The 22,525-nt window shown below is 42.6% G+C and overlaps 1 protein-coding gene across 1 annotated transcript in view; it reads right to left on the bottom strand.

Annotated features, from left to right (window-relative positions):
• The window catches only part of YIPF6 (Yip1 domain family member 6), a 131,244-nt gene that overhangs the window by 25,837 nt on the left and 82,882 nt on the right, over positions 1-22,525 (bottom strand). The window contains exons 5-6 of the mRNA XM_085608320.1: positions 10,691-10,816; positions 1,067-1,224 (exon numbers count right to left, since the gene is read on the bottom strand). Coding sequence (XP_085464446.1) covers positions 1,067-1,224; positions 10,691-10,816 — 284 coding nt within the window. The remainder of the gene's footprint in view (positions 1-1,066; positions 1,225-10,690; positions 10,817-22,525) is intronic.

Here is a 22,525-nt window from a genome sequence, read left to right as displayed (position 1 = left end):
GTTTTCTTTGTTGAGGCTGATCTTTTGGTTCTTTGAGTTGGGAGATTTTGGCTCAGCTGTGGTGTACCCTTGGTGTTTTACCAGGCGTTTCTTTAAGTTTGCGTCATTTTAAGTGTTTTTTCCTTCTGGAACTCAACTATTTCTTCAGCTTCAGGGCATTCCCCTAGCGTCACCTTGGTGCCTTTGTAGGTTTTATTGTTACTTGAGAAATCCTTATTCTTGAGTGACTCTGCTGGGGCAGTGCCAAGTAATACCTCAGCTCCTTTCTTGCTTTGAGGGTCTTAGTTTGGAACTTAGCGCCTACCTGGGACTTGTGATCCATTCAGGAGGAAGAGGTTACACACCTCGTGATAGTCCTGTGAACATTTTGAGGTGGCAGTTGGGGTGTGCTACATACCCCTGACCATTCTCCAACCAATGTGGCTGAAGCCTTTGTTCTTGAAAAACTGTTATTCAGTTTTTGTTGGTACTTTCTTGTTTCTTCATTGACTCTGTGAGTAAATTCGATTGAAAACTCTCTAACCTTCGATTGTATCTTTCGACAAAAAAATCTGCCTCCTTTCCCTTGCCAGCTCCAGAGCCTTCGGCTATACTTCCAGACCCAATGATGGATAAAACAATTTGAAAATAGTGACCGTGTCTAAGGCTCTCTGGGGCATACGTCTGTGTCATTCAAGGAAGGACAGGGCACCAAATTGTTGATAATGAGCACAAAAAAAGATTGATCAGCAGGGCTCACACTACACAGAGAAGAATTCGCCCAAAAGAAGCCTTTTAAGCCTCAAAGGCCACAGATGAACACAGCCAGAGCAGTGCTATTTCTCAAAGGTAAAATCTTCAGGCAGAAGAATACCACAGTGAGTTAAACATTTGTGACTCAACTGCTATGATATCTCCATGGCCAACTCAGCCTTTCATTGTCAGTGAAGTGAATACCCTTAACACTTGTTACGCGTGTTGCTTAAAAACTGCTGGAGTGCTTTTATTTCAAAAACAAGTTACTATTATATAATTATTCTGTTTTGTAGTGGCAGAAAGAATGCTCAATAATATTAGTTATGCTTACCTACTGTAGACCAAGCAAACATACAGATGACAATCACAAGTCGCACGATGAAAGTAACCATGGTAAGGCCTCCCAGAAGCACTAGCCTGCAGACCAGCATAGCCACCGTCAGAGGCAGGATACAGTACCCCAAGACGCACAGGCTCTGAAAGAAAGAACTGGAGGGAAAAAGTATTCACTCAAATCAAAATTCAATCAAGAAATCACTATATTTCAATAAATAATCTATCACCGCTCACATTCCTAAGTGAACATTACCTACAAGAGAGCTTCACAAACCTTTCAGGTGCTAATTGCATGGTCAGTATTACTATTATGCTTCTGACGTATACATAATCAATTTAGCCCCACCAGCGATATCTGTGGGAGGCTGCTCACAACCAAAGGGGACATAAGCATTGTTAATACCATTATAGCCTCGTAGATAGATGTTATGCCACCTGCACTATACCATGGGTAAACAGAGGGGCAGGGGCGTACTTAACAAAATATGTAAATTTACTGTAGGGTATCCCCTCTCCCCCATCCAGTACATTAAAAAAAAAAAAAATGTAAAAACACACACGCACACGCGCACACGCACACACACACACACACACACACACACACACACACACACACACACCCACACACACACACACGTACCCAAACACACACGCACCCACACACACACACGCACCCACACACACGCGCAGAGGTGGGAGCAGAAACTGATGCCATTCTTCCAACTTGCCAAACAAAACAAAGAGAATGACAATGAGGCAGAAGAGCAGCAAAAGCAAGCAAATGGAGAACTGGGGAAGAGAGCCAATGCTTAGTCAAGATTCGAACAATGAGTAGTCACTGGCGCAAAATGTGACAGTGAATGTCGTGCGGTAAACTGTGCCAGAACCCCAGGGAAATGAGCACCACATTTAATAAGGAATGCTAACCTGTGAGTCACTTTACAACTGAAGACAGAACATTATTAAGGTTTGGTGAGTGAGTACAGCTTACAGTGGGAATTTGTACTGTTACATTTTCAACATAAAGGCCATTCTAATACCAACGTTAATTTTATTATCGCCCATAGAAGGGCAGCGTTGCTCTTAAAACTCTCTGTGATTGACGAACACAAATGCACTGATGTATAAATCAATGGACTACATGATAGAGATCACAGAGTTCTAAGTTAACAACTTCTCCATACTACACACCAAATGCAAGGTTTTGGTCTAGAATGCCCTCAAGCTACATAGTTTGATAGGATGGTCATAGGTCTGCAAGAGGGAGCATGGGTCAAATGATTGCTGCTTTCAGGAAGGTATAGATGCTTCAGTCTCTCCCAAAGGCAAGGTTTGAGATAATTACTTACCTGAAACTAATCATTAACTATAGTCATATGCTTTTCATTTTACAATATCTTTTTTAGATTATGCTGGCATACCGAAATGAGCAAAAGAAAGAAGATGGATTCAACCCAGATCTAATAGTGACTGGGAGTTTCAGCGCTCCGTTCATGATCTCCTTGTGTTTGCTTTGTTAACGCTAAGTTGGCAGGGTAAGCCCAGACGTAGGCCCCTTGCTCACTTTGCCACTGGATTCAAGCTAGCCTGGCTCACGAGGGGTGTTACCCCCAAAACCAGTCCCAGGATACTTCTTTCTGGTCCAGGGAAGACCTGGATTGGCAGTTCGGGCTGGACTCTTCCCATGAGGAACAGGGTCAAGACTGATTTGCATATGGCTGAGTCTGAACTGGGGTAGCGAAGTGAGCAAAAGGATTCAACCCAGATCAAATAGTGACTGGGAGGGAGTGTCTGAAAAGTTTCAGCGCTCCGTCCATCATATCTTTGTGTTTGCTTTATGCTGACTTTAAGTAGTCAGACTCGAGCTCCTGTAAGTTATCATACTTATAAAAATAAAAACACCCAGTTCTGTTGTTGGAGAATGATATGAAGATAAAATCCCTCTTACTGTGGGGATATAAATGCAAAGGCTAGGTGCTTACATAAAATAAGATATCTGGAGCAATATTCTTACATATAAGTAACTCTGTTGTTCTTCTAGATGGATACGTTCGTACAGTCACACTGTTTTATAAATGAGAGAACCAAACAATGAACTATTTTGACATCAGTGCTGAGATCTGAGCACTTTTAGGAGGGTTTAGGAACAAACTGTGCAGCATGACAAAGATATGGCATGGAAATGGGTGCTGGTTTGGCCACCTCTAATAGAATAAAGAATTAAGGACACTGGTATTAGTTAAATTAGTTCAGGTAGAGGTGAAATAGGTAGGTTTTTAGATACTTTCTGAACTTGGGCAATGATAAAGTTCTTATACCACGTGTTTAGACTGGTGTCAGTATCTAAGCAAGCAGTCGCAAAGCTAGTAGGTCTCACCTATCTCAACGTTTTTAGTAATGTTGTATTGTATAGCAGCGCGGCTGCTGTGTAGTATGGTTGAAAGTAAAATAAAAGTGCTACAAGTGCCAATTTTCCAACTCTGGTCTAAATTCCAGGAGAGACGAGGCTGAGCGAATAGACAACAGGAGTTTGTTCCAAATGGTGATGGTACCCAGATAGAAACTTCTTCATCCCAACTTGATTTTTTAAATCTAGGTACCCTCAAGGTTCTAGAATTAGAGGATATAAGTGCCCTACTGGGCAAGTATAATCTAAAGTACTGAGCTAGGTCCCGAGGGCCTATATTATGCAAAGCCTTGTACGCAAAGCACAAGGCTTTGAATTGAATCCTGTCCCTAACTGGCAGCCAGTGTAACTGTTTGATAGTATTTCTGACTGAGACATTTTTTGGCGTACGAGTAAGAACTCTTGCAGCTGTATTCTGCAAAACCTGAATTTTACTCAGATGTTGGGCCTGCATATTAAGATATAGGCCATTACAATAGTCTAATCTGGCCAATATCAAAGCGGATATGAAATGCTTTCGCTAATTTCCTGAAAAAAAGGCAAAATCTTTTAGATTTTTCTTAAAATTAAAAAGGTGGACGAGGTAAGGGCGTTAATCTGTTTACCAAAGGTAAGCCTATTATCAACAATTACCCCAAGGTTTTTGACATTTTCAACAGGTTTCGGTATATCACCTGAATTCGTTGGCCACCACTCCGGGGAAAGGAAAAAAGGGTCATTGCCAAAGAGAACCACTTCCGTTTTATTGAAATTCAATTTTTAAACTATTCCAACTCATCCATAAGCTTACAGCTGACATGCATTCACTATACTGTTTGCTAATGACAGACGGTTGTTTCGTGACTGCTACAACAAATTGGGTATTGTCGGCATAGGTTATTGCAAAGACAAAAGATTTTATGATTGGGGCCAGGACTGCAATATACACATTAACAAGCATTTGCAATGCAATAGGTCTCGCATTTACGCAAGTTTAAGCTATTGGCATTGTAAATGAAAATGCCTTTTTTTTTTTTTAAACATAAATAACAGGCATTGTCATTTACAATGCCAATAGCTTAAACTCGCGTAAATGCGAGACCTATTGCATTGCAAATGCTAGTTTGAAAAAGCCACAATATTAGAAAATTACATCCTCCCACTTGCAAACAGTAACTTAGTTTCCATATATTTAGCCCCCCCCCATCAAAGAACTTGTTTGCTCGCACAAGGCAAAATGCCAACTTGGTGGTGGAATGTAACAAACACGTAAAACATATGTAACATACATGCATCCTCTGTTCATGTGAGTTAGGGCCTACATCATCTTCATTGGCTTTTGGCTAGATGTGTGCTATAGAAATACTACATACATACACACATACAGACGTACATACAAACACATACCTACAGACATACAGACATACCTACCTACATACAAACATACACATACATACCGACATACCTACCTACATACAAACATACACATACATACCGACATACCTACATACATACCGACATACCTATATACATACATACCTATATACATACACACATACATACCTAACTACATACAGACATACCTACATACATACATAGACAGACCTACATACAGACAGACAGACAGACAGACAGACAGACAGACAGACAGACAGACAGACAGACAGACAGACAGACAGACAGACAGACAGACAGACAGACAGACAGACAGACAGACAGACACACGCAGAAACCAGTAGATAGGGTTGTCCAGTAGAGGTAGAGCTGGTTTTGGTAGCTGGGTGGTCAGGGTTCCTATTGTAAACCGGGCCTGAAGACTGAAGGCTTGAATTTTGCAACTCAGTCAGCCTTTCATTCTTTTAGGGCATCAAAATGAGCACCGCTGAGGGCTGCGAGTGGCGCAGTTATCCCGATGTTACTGTTCATGAGAGATACAGTCTGCATTGAGATTGCCACTCATGGGGAGATATCACGACTTGAAGTTGAGAGGTTTATCTGCGCGAAAAATCGAAAACGTCCATGTGAAAAAACAGTTGAGAAACATATGGGAATCGGGCGGGCTAGTTTCGTAATATTCTGAATTCCGACAAAAAAGTAATAATTATACCAAGGGTTCAGGTCCTTCCAGGCGCTAGAATGTACACTAAACTCTCGTATCACCAGTAAGCCGTCCCGAGTTGGAAAACGCCTTTTAACATTGCTATTAAACTGCAAGAGTCTGCTAACAAGAGGTAGTAATGACTAGTAAAGTAAAGCCGGCACGATACGGACATCCGCGCCTTACTGCCCAGAGAAGACACAGACAATGTCCTCTTCTTTTCTGTGCTGGCAGCTGCCCACCACCACCCTCTTTCTATTATTCCCTCTCTTTCTCCTCACTTACTGAAAACGTGACTTGAAGAAACGGTTCACAACCTCTCTTTCCTTCTTTCATTTTTTTTCTTTCCTGTGATATGGATCCAAAAAAGAACAAGCTGTCTCCGGAGAGCCGACGGGGGACAGAGAGTGAAAGCATGCGATGCGCTTGTGAGCGCGAGGTGGGAGCCAGAGACAAGACGCCATGCGGGCGTGTGAAGCAGAGGAGACACCATGCGCGTGCACATCGGATGTCCGTGCGCACATGGTTTGTCTCCCTTCACAAGGAAAAGCCACAACAATAGAGTCTCGCCAAGCGAAGCAGCTGCGCTGCGTTCGCTAGGCGAGACCTGAAAAGAGTGGGATTTATTGAAGAAACCTGTGGCACTCCATACAGGAGCTGAAAAGGGTTAGATTTAAATGGATCCATCACCACAAATTGCGATCCATCTTCTAAAAAAGATTTCAGCAGGTGAAGTGCTGACCCCTGCACACCAATACCTGCTAACCTATCCACCAACATAGAGTGGTGCACAGTATCAAAGGCTGCTGATCGGTCTAATAAAATAAGGGCGGCCCTTCAATTATGTGCACTCTCTGGCTGGCCTGGGTCCCTATTATACATGAACAACTTTATAGTTTATTAAATTAATTGCAGAAGGGTTTGTCCTTCACACATCCTGAAGTCATTATATTTAGGTCTCTCTTATATGTGATAATGAAGGAAAAGGAGGTAAAGTGAAATATTAAAGTTGACTTGGATCACACAATTTGGTCAAAACACCTTATGTCACAACCGCCACCCTGCTGGCATTAAGGTAGCTCTCGGCCATATCACAGACCAAACTTTTTGGCCCTTCGGAAAATGTTTGCGAGCACCCATGTACCGGCAGGATACATGAGGCCGAGCAGATGTAACACATGCAGATCTGGAAGGTCGTATCTAAGCCAGAAACCTCTAAATCATCTCCAAAATATCTGTGATCGTCTGAGGAGAAGAGTCCTTCATGCAGGTCATATCAAGAACTGCTCCTATAAAGGTTAACCTCTGCACTGGAATGGGGTGAGACACTTGGGCACAAATAGTAAAGCCACCATTGTAGGGGAGAGGCATCATGCACTGAATGTGTTACCTGGCCAGTGTGCTGGGGACTCCGATTTCGCTCACCAGTCATTTAAGGGATGGAAATACATCAACTCCTGAATGACACAGTGAAGAAGCTATAACCGCAAGTACTATTGTAAAGACTTGTGATACAGTTGTCAGGCTGACCAACAAAATTGTGAAATCACAGTTCTGGATCACACAGTGAGCCTCATTTCATGTGTGTGGACAGGAAGAATTGGAAGTGGAAAACAGGCACCTTGGAAAATATATAGACGCCAATAAAACGTTTTCAGGGCAGAGAGTCTTGGCTCAGGGACAGCATCCAGGACTTGTCTTGCAGAGTGAGCACGTTCAGAAGGCAGGGATTCAGAATGTCTCTTTGTCTGTCTTGGGACCAAAAAGGGAGTAAAATCCTATGCCCTTTCTTCCAGTGGAACCACCTTCATGGCCCTTTGGTCAGCAGGGCTAGTATTAATCCTCCAAAATTGAGACGCAAGTTGGAGAGCATGTCCTGGTGGGTGGACAAAGGCCTTCTGGGACCAGAAGGATACGACATAGCCTTTGCAGGTAACCTGAATGACTATCAGTTGTGAACATCTGCCAATTGGTGTTAAAATGGAAGACCCCAAGTGCCATCAGAAGATAATGGTATATGAGGGTGTAACTCAAGGAGGTTTTATGTCAGCAGAAACAGCAGAGGATGACGAAGAATGGATCTTCTGCTATTTCTGCAGATGATATCAACTAGACACACTGCTGACCGAAAAGGAGCAATATCTTTGTGTGAAGTGACTGGAAAGTCTGAGAAGATTGTCTCTCTGGAACTGCTAGGCCTTTGAATAGCCTCTAAATGTCCTGTGCTGCTGATGGAATGGTCTTGTTGGGGACGAAGGTCAAATCTCAATCTGGTAGTGCCACGGAAAAGGCATTTGTGTTAAGTTTGACGGAAGAAGCTTGGACTACCAAACTTTCCATCAAATGGTTAGATGACAGGAATTGTGGGACACCTGCACAGGTCTGTGTCGTCTGGCTACTTGCCCATGGGCTGCCGGCCCAAAAAGAGTTTCTCCCATTTAGTCATTACAGGCTATAAAAGGGCCTCATTAAATGAGAGCAACAGCTTCATAACTGAGGAGGAATGCTGCAAGATATCTTTCAAAATGTTATATTTTGTCTCCACTGAGGAAAGGGTCTGTTCCAAAGCTACCACTCCTTTTCGTACAGCAGTAGTGAAGAGATGTACTCAGTGGGGAGGGCCGGGCGTAAGTGATGGCCCCTTTGGCTGAAATATCCAGGGCGCTCAATACTTAAGACAAGATCAATATTATTGGGGGGGGGATCTATAAGCCTGAGAGTAATTATCAATCCTTGTGGCTATAATGCTCTTTAGGCACTGCAATGGTAATGAATGCAGAGCCTAAAAATGCTTCCAACCTGGCGATTCTCTGAGCCATAGGAAGGTGTTCTGCCACAGGTATGTCACCACAACCTGCCTTCCCATTCCCTTTCATCCCTTAAATAACCTCAGTGGACTTTGAGAGCAACACCATAGTCTGCTCCGAGGTCAGCATCTAAATTGGTAACAACGAAGGCACCGAGAACGGGATATGAAGCCTTGGCAGAATTGGACTACTACTTAGGCTACAGAGCTGATGCCTGTGGAGGCACAGTCTTGTGATAAGTCATATTGAAGCCTCTTAAGTACACAGTATCAAGCTCACCCATGCAAGGAGGCCTGGAGGGTATAGGAGTTGATCTGAACAAATCTGTCATCGCCCACCCAAAGACCTAGACCAGTGGCAGGGTCAGACGATAAAAGACAGAGCTTTGCTCTAATTTTTTTCAGCATCAGGATTTTATCCGACAATAAGAAAGAGTCCGGTATCAGGGACTCCAAACAGTCTAGGAACAGTTTATTTGAGGAATAAGAGGTTTACAGTTTCCTAATGTTCTTTGTTTTTCTTTTTTTATAAGATATTTTTGAAAATTGTTTCCTTTCAGGAGACTTAACTGAAAGCAATGGGGGTCGCTGCAAAAGCCATGTTTCAAGTCTAAATACCGAATGCAGATGTCATGTGGATCCAACAAAGACATCAGTAAAGCACCTACAGAGCTCTGTATTCACGTCAATAATAGATACTTCGATGGGGGTATAGGTTTTATAAATAATTGTGTAGTCATGAAGTTTATATTTTATTTCATAAACGTTTGTGGTTTCTGTAGTAACTGCTTTAGGCTGCATTATTTTGTTTGTGAGTGAATTGAAGGGCATTTGCTGTAGACACTGTTCGTGCAGAGTAAATTAAAGATATCAAAAAAATAAATACAAATGTTGTCTCACAAGAGGCTTCTAGTATGGCAGAATATCATTTTGCACTATCTACCAAGATGGCTGAATCTGCATTGAGATCTTACTGAATTTTGAAAGTGGGAATGCAGGGGACAAACCGTACACGTACACTGCTTAGGTGATCCACTTTTTCCAATGACCAGATATCACTTGGTATATGATAAACTTTGTTTTAGTCTTGATCTTGTGCTTAAAAATGGAAGGAGATGATAGAGGCTCGGCAAAGACTGTTCCCAAATTAATTTCCAACCCAGGAATGAAATACCAAGTTCTAATGCATCTTCTAGTACACAGCCCCACTAGTTGCAAACTGGTTGGGAAAGGACATGGTCAATGGGTAGGTAGCCTGTCACAATAGTGCTCGACTTATTCTTGTACAACTGGGGCATGTGTGACAGGTTACTAACCTGATATCAGACAAAGGAAACTGTTGGAGATCCAACGGCCTCTTTTGGAAAAGGTTCACTAGGACCCAAATGTGGTACAATGTGGGGATCTGTTGATGACCCAACGGCCTCTTTTGCAAAAGGTTCACTAGGACCGGAATGTGGTACTATGTGGTGATCTGTTGATGACCCAACGGCCTCTTTTGCAAAAGGTTCACTAGGACCCGAATGTGGTACAATGTGGGGATCTGTTGGAGACCCAACGGCTTCTTTTGGAAAAGGTTCACTAGGACTGGAATTTGGTGCAAATGGTCAAATGAGAGAAAGCTTTCGGCATTACCATCAGTCTTCTTATTGGACAAATGAGTAATGTCTAAGAATATTGTGGCTCATCAGTGACACTGCTGTGCTTCTTGTAGATAAGTAAAGGCATGCTGATGATGGAGACAGATTTTCTGGAAGTCGTCAAATTGTCTAACTCTCTTCTTTATAAAAAAAACACTTTTGGATAATACTCTGTAAAATCTCCTTTGTAATCAAAATGGTGTTAAGTGGCACTGTTTACTCGAGCTCCTGACATATAATTTCCATAATCACTACATACACATGACTTAGCCTAGGACATTTAAAGACTCTGAGGGATTTCAGCACACATCAGTTCCATTTCCTTTACTCCCCAATTGCGATATCCTGCCTCAATCTGTGGAAATGTCTGCTTCCATGGTTACCTGCTGCCCACTTCTCAGACTCAATGTGATTATGCAGGTTGCATGAGCTGCAGCAGTACATTTGGCTCGATTCCACCCATGGCTGCCACTGCAATGTGCAGATTCCATCAAGTATCAGTTACTCAAGTAGAATAAGAACTCAATTATCTTTTATAGAAGGGATACTACTTACTTCAGAAAAGAGCATGCCTTAATAAAATGTCCAATTTAAAAAACTGGTGCTGACATTTATGCTCAACTAAAATAATGTTACAATTACAGAGAATAGCAGACCTATACAGTCCTATAAATGTCTCTCATACTTACATGGTGCCTCCAAGTAGTTTTGAGTTTAAAGTTATGACAATAGCTCCAAACCAGATGATAACAAAGACTTCTGCAAACTGGGGACCACCTTCTTCCTTGCTGTTTGCTGAACCACCCTGCAGCATTCTGAGAGCAAGAGACAAGAGAATGCTTCAGATACACAGTAGTCATAAAGGTGAAAGAAACCTAGAGCTGAGAATTGTTCAGCAAGAGTTGCTGGCCAGATTATCAGTGAATAGTGATAAATGTATTATTTGTACTCTTGCAAGTTCCTGTGGCACTGGTGGCACGTTTATATGCCAGAATTTGATGATGGCCACAGAACTATTCACTACCGAACTATTGTAGATTTATGGCTCTTAGAACATTTGCCACTGTAGTCTTACTCCAATGTTTTGGGGCAACATATCCTTGGGTAAGTCTGCTATACAGTTAAAGTCTTGGACGGACAGAGAGAGTTGAGATTGGATAAGAAGGGTGCACATACTTGGCACACGTGTGGCAACCTGTGCAGGCAAAACTGAAGCAGACAATATAAGTAAAACGATCTGTCATGCAGTACAGTGGAGCCCCGGTCTATGATTAGTAGCAAGAGAGACACAAAGCAAGCAATATTTGTAAATCTGAACAGCTGCAAAATTGTGCTGCCCAAATACATAAACACTGATTATGTAACCTATGTCACGCCTCACTGTGGTGGGTACGTCTACATATATAGGTTTAGTTGTGTTTTGTAAGACTGGCACAGCATTCAAGGGCACAGGGATGGTGATGCCAAGAGGTATAAGCAGGGAGGCATGAGCAAGGAGGGACAGGTTGGGCACGTACAAGGTAGAGGTGCATACGTACAAACTTTTTGTGAAAAGCAATAAACCACTGATTTGTATTGAGACTAAGCCTACACGTTTTTACATGATGCTGAGATCTGGTAAAGGACATCTGGTACCCATCTCTACTGGGTAATCTCTCTCATTATGGACATGGAGTTGTTGCTCCATTATTCCAATGGCCTCTATCGCTAGAAAGCGAGGCAATACATATCCACACCTGGCAAACCAACTCTCTATTGAGTGTATATGCTAGAGGTATCAGACAATCACAGAGACGATAATAATTGAGAACCCATGAGCTAGTCTCTGTCCCCCCCATTCGTTTCGGTTTCTGGCTGATGTAATTTGCAAAAATAACTTAGATGTACAATGTACTTGACGTGAGCGGATGTCTCTAAACAGTACTTTCAATAAAGATGAACTCATAAGCCAGAGAGGGGGACGATATGTTTTACTGAAATTGTTACAAAGCTGGGTTTCTTTTGCTCCTTTAAGCATTGATTAATCAGTGTTTCATTTATAAATAACAATTTAATTGCTCAGTAAATTTGAAATTTTGATTTCTATGGTCATTTGTCGATTACGAAAAGTGCTCTCCAAATTCACATAATTCATGATAGCATGTTTATTGCTTTGCTGTTAAAACTTTAATAAATAGTGCCATTTAAAGTTGGCCTCTGCCTAATTCTTACTGCAGCATGGGTTTTCTGCCATGATATCAGTGCTCTGTTTGAGTGCACAATCAGCTTTCAAACAAACATGAGATACAGGCCAGAAAAGGAGGCGTGCAACACAACTTCTCCTTAGTGTAACTTGCCCTGCAACGCGCAAGCTTCGCTCCTTCATATCCTCATCTCGGTGATCCACCACCAGGGCTGTGGCAGTGCAGGGTTAGAGCATAGGTAAACTTATTTGGGAAGCCCCGGCTTGACCGCTCAGAGCATCACTTCTTGCCAGTTTGGCAACAGTATTCAACGCGGAAGTGCATTCACAGTAGGTAGTATTAACAGTTATGGATATTGATAAAAAGTATGTTCGAGGACAGATGTTGCCACATAATGCACACTGGGAAGTATCATTTCCTCTTGGCACTTTCTAGAATTTACCTTCTTTTCCAAACATCAAACACAGAAGAACAACCACCTGAAAGCATCTAATGTATTCATGAAAGGATACATGCCTTATTCAAAATGGTCATGTATCCACAGTTATCTTTGAAACGCAGGGACTGCAGTTATTCAAGGTCCAGGTATCAAGTACAGGATATTGCATGGCATCCTGGACAGCTGATCTGACCTGAAGAAAATCCTACCACCTCGCTTGGATACCACCACTGGCATGGCAAGTCAGGAGCAATTATGATCTTTGTTGGTCTATGTTTTAGCTAGATGATGACGTTTGGTTGAAGAAGTGATGAGCAAGTAAAAAAACAAACCATTCCAAACAAAGGATGTAAGGTCTCAAATATTACATCTGTGAGGCAGCAAAACCACAGATGAACAGGTTTCCTCACACACAGCATACGTATGCTCGGCACATCTGCCTTAGTGTTCCATTTGATAGGTAGATGAATTACTGCATGCAGGTGCCCCCTGCCAGATGGAGGATCCTACATCTCATGTCCAGTTTAAGATAGTACGTTGTTGTGGCATTGTCTCTGTGCATCAGAATGGAGCTCGAAGATATACATTGTTGGAAGAACTTAAGTAAGGGTGCTGCCCTTATTGCAGCATCCTAACATTTATTTTAAGCCATTTGCTTGACGTTTACAAATCTAGTAATGAATGCAATTTTTGTGTAGTCCATTCTTTCTGCCAGACGATAACAAAAGTAAATTCCAGCTTCTGCGTTTCTGAAATAATGGCAGATACTTTTTGGATCAAGATTTGCATTCATTCAATCAGTCGGGGGTTGTAAGCGCAGCTACTCACCCGTGAAGGTCTTGACGTCCTTCCTCAATTGGGTCAAAGATGTGATTTGCCTGATGTGGAGGGGCAGGGTGTTCCAGGTCTTGGCAGTGAAGTAGGAGAAGGATCTTCCTGCGGTTCCAGTCTTGAAGATCCGTGGGACAGAGGACATGGCGAGTTGGGCGGAGCGGAGTTGTCTGGCGGGTGTGTGGAATGCGGGGCGGTTGTTCAGATATTCTGGTCCTGCGTCATGGAGAGCTTTGTAGGCATGTGTGAGGAGCTTGAACGCGATTCTCTTGTTGATTGGGAGCCAGTGGAGTTGTCAGAGGTATTGTGTTATGTGGCTGCGATGGGGGATGTCGAGGACCAGTCTGGATGCGGCGTTTTGGACATTCTGTAGTTTCCTGAGCTGTTTCTAGGTGACGCTGGCGTAGAGTGCTTTGTCGTAGTTTAGTCTGCTGGTGATGAGTGCTTCGGTGACAGTCTTTGAGGATTCTGTGGGGATCGATCTAAATGTCTTTCGGAGCAGGCAGAGCTTGTAGAAGCAAGAGGAGGATACTGCGTTGATTTGGCAGGAGGTTGTCCTCCTTCCTGAGCGACCGCACCCAGGCTGTTCGACTGGGTGACTTCACGGCGGACGTCCGGAAAGTTCAGTGCGGGGTTCCCCAAGGTTCCTCCCTTTCTCCCCTCCTGTTTAACCTGTACATTGCTCCCCTAATCTTCTCTCTTCAACAGATGGAGGTCGGCGTATTTAACTATGCGGACGACCTCCAGCTTGTCTTCAATCTGTCTTCTCCTTCCTCTATTCTAAACTTTCAATCTGTCATGCTTCACATCAGGGACTGGATGAACCACAACCACCTTAAACTCAACTCTGACAAAACCGAGTTGGTGTTGACGGGTGGTTCATCCAGCCCCTGGTCCCCTCTTTTCTGGCCCCCTTCTCTTGGCCCTCCTCCTACCCCCGCTTCCTCAGTTAAAACACTTGGCATAAAACTTAATTCTCAACTCACCCTTCACTCCCAGGTTAGCTCTGTGGTATCTTCTTCCTTTCTTTCACTGCGCACTATACGTAGGGTGTCCCGTTTCTTCACCTTTTCTGCTCTAAAACTCATCATCCTGGCCATGGTGGTATCCCGCCTGGACTACGGCAACGCCCTGTATGCCGGCTTACCCGCCTACAGTTTGCGTCGCCTGCAACAGATCCAAAACCAGGCGGCCCGCCTGGTTTTTAAACTCCCCAAATTCCACCACTCTACCCCGCTCCTGAAATCACTTCACTGGCTCCCTGTGCGAGCCAGAATTGAATTCAAGCTTGCTTCCATCACCTTCCGGGCTCGACACGGACTCGCACCTGAATTCATCTCCTCCGAGATTGTCTCCTATATCCCCACCAGGGAACTTCGTTCGTCCTCCCAGTCCCTCCTCACCATCCCACGCTATCGGAGAAAGAAGTGGGGAGGTTCTAAATTTGCCACCCTCGCCCGACCCTCTGGAACTCTCTTCCCCTTGAACTCCGCACCATCTCTCTTTACCCACAATTCCGTAAACAACTTAAGACCTACCTATTCACGAAATCTTTCGAATAACAACTCTCTTGCTCCCACTGCTTTTTAACTAGGATCCTGTCAGTAATAGCGCCAAGAAACCGCAGGTATATGAGCGCTCTATAAGAAATTTTAAATTCAAATTCAAATTCAAATTGTGAGCGAGGAGTCCAGTTTATTGCTGTGGTCTGTAGGGGTAGGAAGGGTTCCTAGAGCGGCGAGCCACAGGGAGCCGTCCCAGGATGAGGGTGTGTGTCTCAGGAGTACTTCGGTCTTGTCCGAGTTGAGCTTGAGGCAGCTGTCTTTCATTCAGGTAGCAACGGCCTGCATTCCGTTGTGAAAGTGGATTCCGGCAGCTGTGGATTCATTGGTGAGAGAGAGACTCAGCTAAGTGTCGGCGTAGGAGACGATGTTGAGTTCGGAGCTTCTGGCAATGGCAGAGAGGGGGGCCATGTAGACATTGAGGACGGTGGGGCGTGGTTTATGTGCGAGAGTTGGACTGCGGCGAAAACAAGAACTGGCTAATTTCAGTAGTTTTAAGATTTCGTTTTGTAAAACTAGAACTTCACTTTAACCCCAAGGAAGGGGTTGTGGACTGGGAGTCTCACTGCAGCGAGCAGATTCTTCCTCAGGGTCCGTGAACCATGTGGCAACATTTCTGTTTTCATTTTAAACACTGGACCGTTGTTCCATTTTCTCCTCCACAGATAAGCCAGGGGGTCAGGGAAGAGATGCTGCCCCTGCCTCTTATGGCTCCTTCAGTTTATTTCACAGATACAGAGCTCTGCATCTTGTAATATCAGTTGCAACAGATTTTAGCTCCTGTCTGTTGTTTATAAGACCTGTTGTGAAGCATACCAAAAGGTACAGTGAACTTTCTGCCAGCCCACTGATTTCCATTGGTTGGCTGTTTTTGTTAATCTCATTTGCTTGTTTCTTAATGGATTGCTTTCTTTCACCTTCTTGTGTTCGCCATTACAGTGGACCATAGCTTCTTTATCATGCTGTATGACTTGTATCCTTCCACTTCTTTCATTCAAGGCGCTATGCTTTTCCTTTGCCTTTAGCACTCTATGGGAGTGCATGTGTTTCTTGCTCTCTCTATGGTGTGCTGCTTTCTCTTCTCTTCTTGCCCACATCCCTCACTCTCTCCAAGTTGTTCTACCACCACATCTCTTCAGTTGCTTCAACATAATAGGGCCTCCTTTCTAATTATTTTATTTATTTTTATATATAAATTAGAGTGCAGCTATCTTCATGACCTATTGTTACCAATTCTTTCATAACCAGACAAAATAGGCTTCGGGTCTTCCCCAGGAGTATTTTACTCTCACTGAATGCTATTGGTTGTATGGAGTTATCATTCCACCACCATCACACGTTCAGCTCTTTTTAATACATTTATTGTATACGTAGATCTATCCTATTCTTTTATTTTTTATTGCAGCAGGAATTTGTTCTAATGACATTTTCTATTTTTGTTAGTTGTTCTTCACTAGATATCTTTTTTTTTTCAATGCACACTTCAGAATGGCACTAACTGATGTACAGTAAGTATTTTTTACTTTCACACGTCAAGAAAATTTACAGCAGGATTTGGAATACAGTGGACTTTTTCACTGTGCACCAACGATCTTTCAAGCCAGACATGTATATGTTGAGTCCGTCATGAACATTTTGTTTTATCTTGCACTCTTGCAAGGCTTTAACACAGTGGTCTTGCTAATTTTCTCAAATATTCACTCATCCCTGTGTTTTTTACTATTTCATTTGCTCTGATGATAGATTCTGACAGCTGGGAAAATTAGACTGGGTCTCTTTGTTGAAACTCTTTTTAGATAAAATCACACTTCCTGTCTTCAAAGTTGGTTTTCTTATCCAAAATAGTCAGCTGACCAAACTGTATGTGGAATATGCAGTCTGAAACCAAGAATGCTGAACCATGTGTTATTACAGCCCTGGATGTTTGGCCCTGCTGCAATAAAACACTGACCTCTTTTGAGTCAACAAAAAAGCCACACGCATGGGTTCCAGAGAGAAGATTGTCTTGGGCATTTTTTTTTAGATCCCGCCTAACAGACAGTACAAGGTGTGTGGTTGTGAAAGACCTATTGAGGGCTTACTGAGGTCTGAACTGCTGTTGCATATACTACGTTATGATGATTGGCACCCTGCTGCTACTTGACGTTTGAAAGCTCTTTGGCGTAGGGGGAAATGCTGCACTGTTGTCACTGCAATGTATCTTTTTTTGTTAAGGGTACCTGTACTGCTGATTTCCATGTTGTACCCGTGTTAGGGTTAATGTTTGAAAAAAGCGTTAGTGTAAGCCAGGCACTTCATGACGTAGGATGTATACAAGCTCATGAGTCATCACATATGCACACTTGTGCATCGTGAAGCTATGAGGGCAAAGGCAAAGTTCCTTGATAAAGTCATGGAACTCTGAAGAGGTGACTTAAAGTATCCTTTTAACATAAGACACAGGGTATTTTATTCCTCATAATACATGCTCACTCCATGATTCGTCCTGCAAACACAGGTGATTCCTTATAATACATACTCACTCTATTTCACAACTCAACTGTAATTAATTATAGTTGAGCAGCTATGTCATTTTCTTATTACAGGTGACTAGCGACTTAAAAACTCAATTGCAATAAAGAAATTAGAGACAAGTTTTTATACATACCCAGCGTTAAACCGCCTAACCTCATTTCTTATGGACAGATCACAGACGGTAATTGTGAACCAATTCAGTTCTGAGTCCATTATGCTGCCATATGGGGTTCATCAGGGCTCCTCTTTGAACCCTACACTTTTCAACCTATTTGTTTCTCCATTGGTCAAGCGGATACTGTCCTTTGGACTACAGCCCTCTCGTATGCCAGAGATACACAAATAATTGTGTCAATTACCAAAGACACGGAGGCCATCTCTGCAAACTTTAATAAATGCATGCAGGCGGTAACCACCTGGATGGACAAAAACTATGTTAAACTTGATGGAGACAAGACGGAGTTCTTGATCTTTGGTAGCCACCCATCCATATGGAACAACTCCTGGTGGCCGAACATGCTGGGTACTGACAGATTCCGCAAAACATCTGGGAGTACTGGTAGATAAAAATCTGTCATTTGACCTTCAGGTCACCTGTACAGTAACAACCTGTTTTTGGATCAACAGGACTCTTAGGAAGACGTTTCCTTTCATTCCTCTTCAGGCGTGCAAGCAAGTGGCTCTAGCCTTTATTTCATCCAGGCTGGACTATTACAATGCGCTCTACCTTGATTTCAACAAATAGCCAAGCTACAGTTGGTACAGAATGCGGCAGTAAGGTTGAGACTTGATGTCCCCAAACATCAATCAGTCTCTGCTAGAATAGCCAAACTTCAGTGGTTACCAGTAGACAAGCGTATCACCTTTCAAGCCTTTGCATTGTTAACAAGGCTTTACATAACACTGGGCCTCGAGGACTTAAAACCATGTACCAGTGATACATCCCCTCAAGACAGCTAAGGTCTGCTAGCCAGAACCTTGTGGTTGTTCAAAAATTCTGGAAGGCAAGGTGGGGAGGCAGTGCTTTTTCGGTTGCCGAAGCAAATCTCTGGAACGCCCTCCCATGCTCTATCACTAGCCTTCATGCTCATACCGTGTTTCAAACAGCCTTGAAAACCTGGCTTTTAACTCTCTAACTGAAGGCAGGTTGTTTTTCTGTGATCTTAAACCCTTTATTTCTGCTGACTCTCTTTCAGGTCTTTTCAATGCTTTAGCAGCTTGACGCCCCCAGGTATTCGCTCCTATAATCCACGTAATTTCATATTGGGATTGCAGGATTCCGTGTAATATGATATGATCCTACCCATTTCCATGTGCACATTGTTGTCCAATCCTGTCACCATTATTTTTTTTTTTTAAAGATTTTTATTGAGTTTTTCACACCCAGAGTCCCGAGGACTAACATTGCACACATTAGCATCATAAAAGGCAAAATACACATTAGGAGAAAACCACTCTGCTATGTTCCCACCTTATATTCCCCACCCACCGCCCTCTCTACCCCCCACCCCGTATCCTGTCACCATTATAATGCCATTCAATGACTGGATGCTGACAAGTGCTAATCTTTTGGCCTCACAAAAAAGCTGTCTGGCTGCCATTCTAGTCTTACTGCTGTGTGGTTTACTCTGGATTTGGCCATGGTCAAATCTGTATGAAAATTAACAGACTGGGAATCCCACAGGACTAGAATCTTGATCACTAAGAGAGCTACTGTAGTCTAACTCAAGAACATAGGTAAACAATTCCTAAGGCTAGAGCAGTCTATTGCCAGGTCAGTAAGGCAGCCAAGACTATTAAAAATGTGTTTATTTATTACCAAATAAAACCCTCAGACACTAATCGGCAAACATGCTAAAATCAAATCTTCACTCCAGTGAAGCAACAATCATCCAACTTTTTTTCTGGATAAAACGGAGATAGCATTTGAAGGTAAGCCGTAGGCCTTTGGATCCCTCAAACACTAAACTTAGATCACTAGTTTTCCCCTACGTTAGTAGAAGTACTCCACAGTCAACTGGTACCACAATATCTTTGATACACAGAATTCCGATGTTATTGATTCTCTCGATATGGAGATTGTTAGGGTGGCAGAGAAGGTCTCCCCTTTGTGTGTTTTGTGGGTAGGAGATTTTAACGGCACCTTATGTCAGTATAGTGGGAGTTTGGCTTGTGGGCTAGTTGATACCAATGATCAACCCTTGACACATTTTAAGCACACTATACAGGGTGATGCGTTAAATTCTATTATTGTGGTTAATGACCTACGTATGATACCCTGGCTAGTACTTCAATGGTGCAATATCCAACATTTCAAAGGGGGGGGGGGGGGTCGTGTAAGTACAATCGATTTTATGTTGATCTCTAGTAAATACACACACCTCGATGATTTTGCGGTTGAACCAAATCCAGCCAGTGACTATAACCCTCTTACTGTATCCTTGCACACTTTGGCGCGAAAGGGCAAGAATTTTAATTGTCTAATGAAATCTAACCATAACCAGGGGATAAGGCTAAAATGGAAAATATTAATCCTAAGGTCTTTGAGGAGTCTATTATCAAAACTAATTTAACGCAAGTGATGGCCTGTTTAAATGAAACATCACAGCCAGATGCAATAATATAATAATTTGAAACCATTTGTGAGGGTGTGGCCAAGAATATATTTAGACCAGGAAGAAAATGTAGTCACCCAGAAATAAGGTGGTTTAACGCCGAGTGTTCTGCAGCTCAAACTAGGCTGAAGAAGGCGCTACACGTAGTTCCTCGTGATAGGGACATGATAAAAACAGCCAGGCAAACTTATAAAAAAGTTATTGAACAGAGAAAGGACGACTTGAGAAAGCAGGCTTGGGATGACCTTGAAAAAGCAAGCGCTCTGAAGGATTCTAGGAGTTTCTGGGAGGTGTTAAATCACCCGATTTTTAGTGATGAAACTAGGATCATGGATACCAAGATAATGGGGGTCGATTGGGAGGCCCATTTTTCCAAAATATTCAACCCAAGGGGTGTCTTATTAAGTGAGTGCGAGGACGACATAACCTTTAACATGCAGACTGCGCAACAGCTTAGTTCATCACATTCCTTGAGTGAAGTAGAGGAGGCATTGAGAAAAGGCATTCCCCTAAAATCACCAGGGCCAGATGGTGTGCCCCTGGATTTATTTAAAAACAACACACAAATGTAATGTTTTTAAAGCCGTAATTGTGGGCCGCATTCCATCTACATGGAAAGAAGCAGTGGTGGCGCCAATTTTTAAAAAGGGAAACAGAAATGACCCTAAATGTTATAGGCCGATTTCCCTAATAGATGCATCTTCGAAGCTGCTGGGGAGGGTAATCCTTGCACGTTTATAGTCATGGGCCAATACTGCGAGTATTATTGTGAACACCCAATATGGCTTCAGGAAGGGAAGGGGAACAACTGAGCAGTGCCTCTACCGGTCTATGATTATGGGGCAAGTACATGAAGGTCAGGGGTGTTTCGATCCACCTGGCGTTCATGGACTTGTCTTGTGCCTTCGACACAGTGTGTCGAGGAAAGCTGTGGCCATTAATGGACACTATGGGATTTGAGAAACCGCTTGTCACCCTGCTGCGTAGATTGCATGCAGCTACCCCTGTAGCCATCCGGTACGGCCCAGGTGGCGAAAAGACCAAGCCAATTGCTTCAACAGAGGGCGTACGCCAGGGTTGTATATTGGCTCCATTCCTATTCTTAATATATACAAATGGTCTGGAACATTTTTTATTACAACAAAGACTGGACTTTCCAAGAATAGATGGCAAACAGATACCCTTTTTGTACTATGCGGACGACGCAGTGCTGATGACTAACGGCAAACAGCTTACAAAAATGTTTGAATGCTTTTAATGAGTTCATGTCAGGATTGGATCTTAAGGTCAACTTTAGTAAATCTTTTATCACGGTGTGTGGCCCAAATAAAACTAAAACGCGTAATTATATGGTCAACGACACAGCTATTGACTGAGTATAAAATGTCACTTATTTGGGGAATCTTTTTAATAAAAAGGGGCTTTTCCGATTTGCCAGTAAACTTGGCCATAAGCCAATAGCTGAAATGAAAATACTGTACAAATTCAAATGTCTGTCAGTAGCCACCTATGGGCTAGGGGGATATCATAAAAGTGCCCACATTCAAATATTGAAGAATACATTTTTAAAACGCCTCCTATCTATCCCCAGCAGTTCTCCAACATTATTCTGCCATTCTGAGGTGGGTGACAAAATCCATATTTCCCCATTGCTTTTATGGAGGAAAATTTGGACCTCAGAAGATCTGTTATTTTCAAGAGGCATTTTAAGAGGCTGCATAAACCTTGACAATGCAATGGCGGTTCCTTGGTTACGCTATGTCAAGGAAACTTTTTATAAGATAGGCCTCGATAATTTTTATGAAAACCCGGAGTCTATCCAACCTAATATGAAGATGGTCATTAAGAATGCATATCATACTGTTTTAAGTTTGTCTAGACAGGATAGTAATACAGCTGAATATGTAGCTTTGAAACAACAACAATTCTACTTGTCTTTTACCACCCAGGTTCATTGGCATTTTTTAATAACGAGATTTCGTTTAAATGCACTGCACTTCCTTGTGGCTTTTCCGAAACAGGGGGGTGGTGTGAGAGACTTCCCCCTTGCCCGTGTAATAACGCAGCCCAACAGAGCACAATGCATTTTATGCTTTTTTGTTCACTTTACAAAGACCCAAGAGCCCGCTTCATTAAACCAATTTTACAGGATAATCGCCCCTGTACCTACAAAGAAGGTTTTGAATATTTGAGGTCATTATCAACTGCCACTACTTGTAGCTCTGTGCTCAGTTTTATTAGAATTGCTCTTTTAATCAGGAAATATGAATTATGAATAGTTTTATTGTTTTTTATCTATCTTGGAGCTAACTTTTGTGTATTGCCTGCTAAAACCTTCTGTATTTCAAAACATTTTGTATTTTAAAATGAACGTATGAAT

This window comes from Triturus cristatus, chromosome 5_2, assembly GCF_964204655.1.
Source record: "Triturus cristatus chromosome 5_2, aTriCri1.1, whole genome shotgun sequence".
Classification (NCBI taxonomy): domain Eukaryota; kingdom Metazoa; phylum Chordata; class Amphibia; order Caudata; family Salamandridae; genus Triturus; species Triturus cristatus.
The sequence above is the reverse complement of the archived record's forward strand: the minus strand, read 5'-3'. Positions and strand labels throughout refer to the sequence as shown.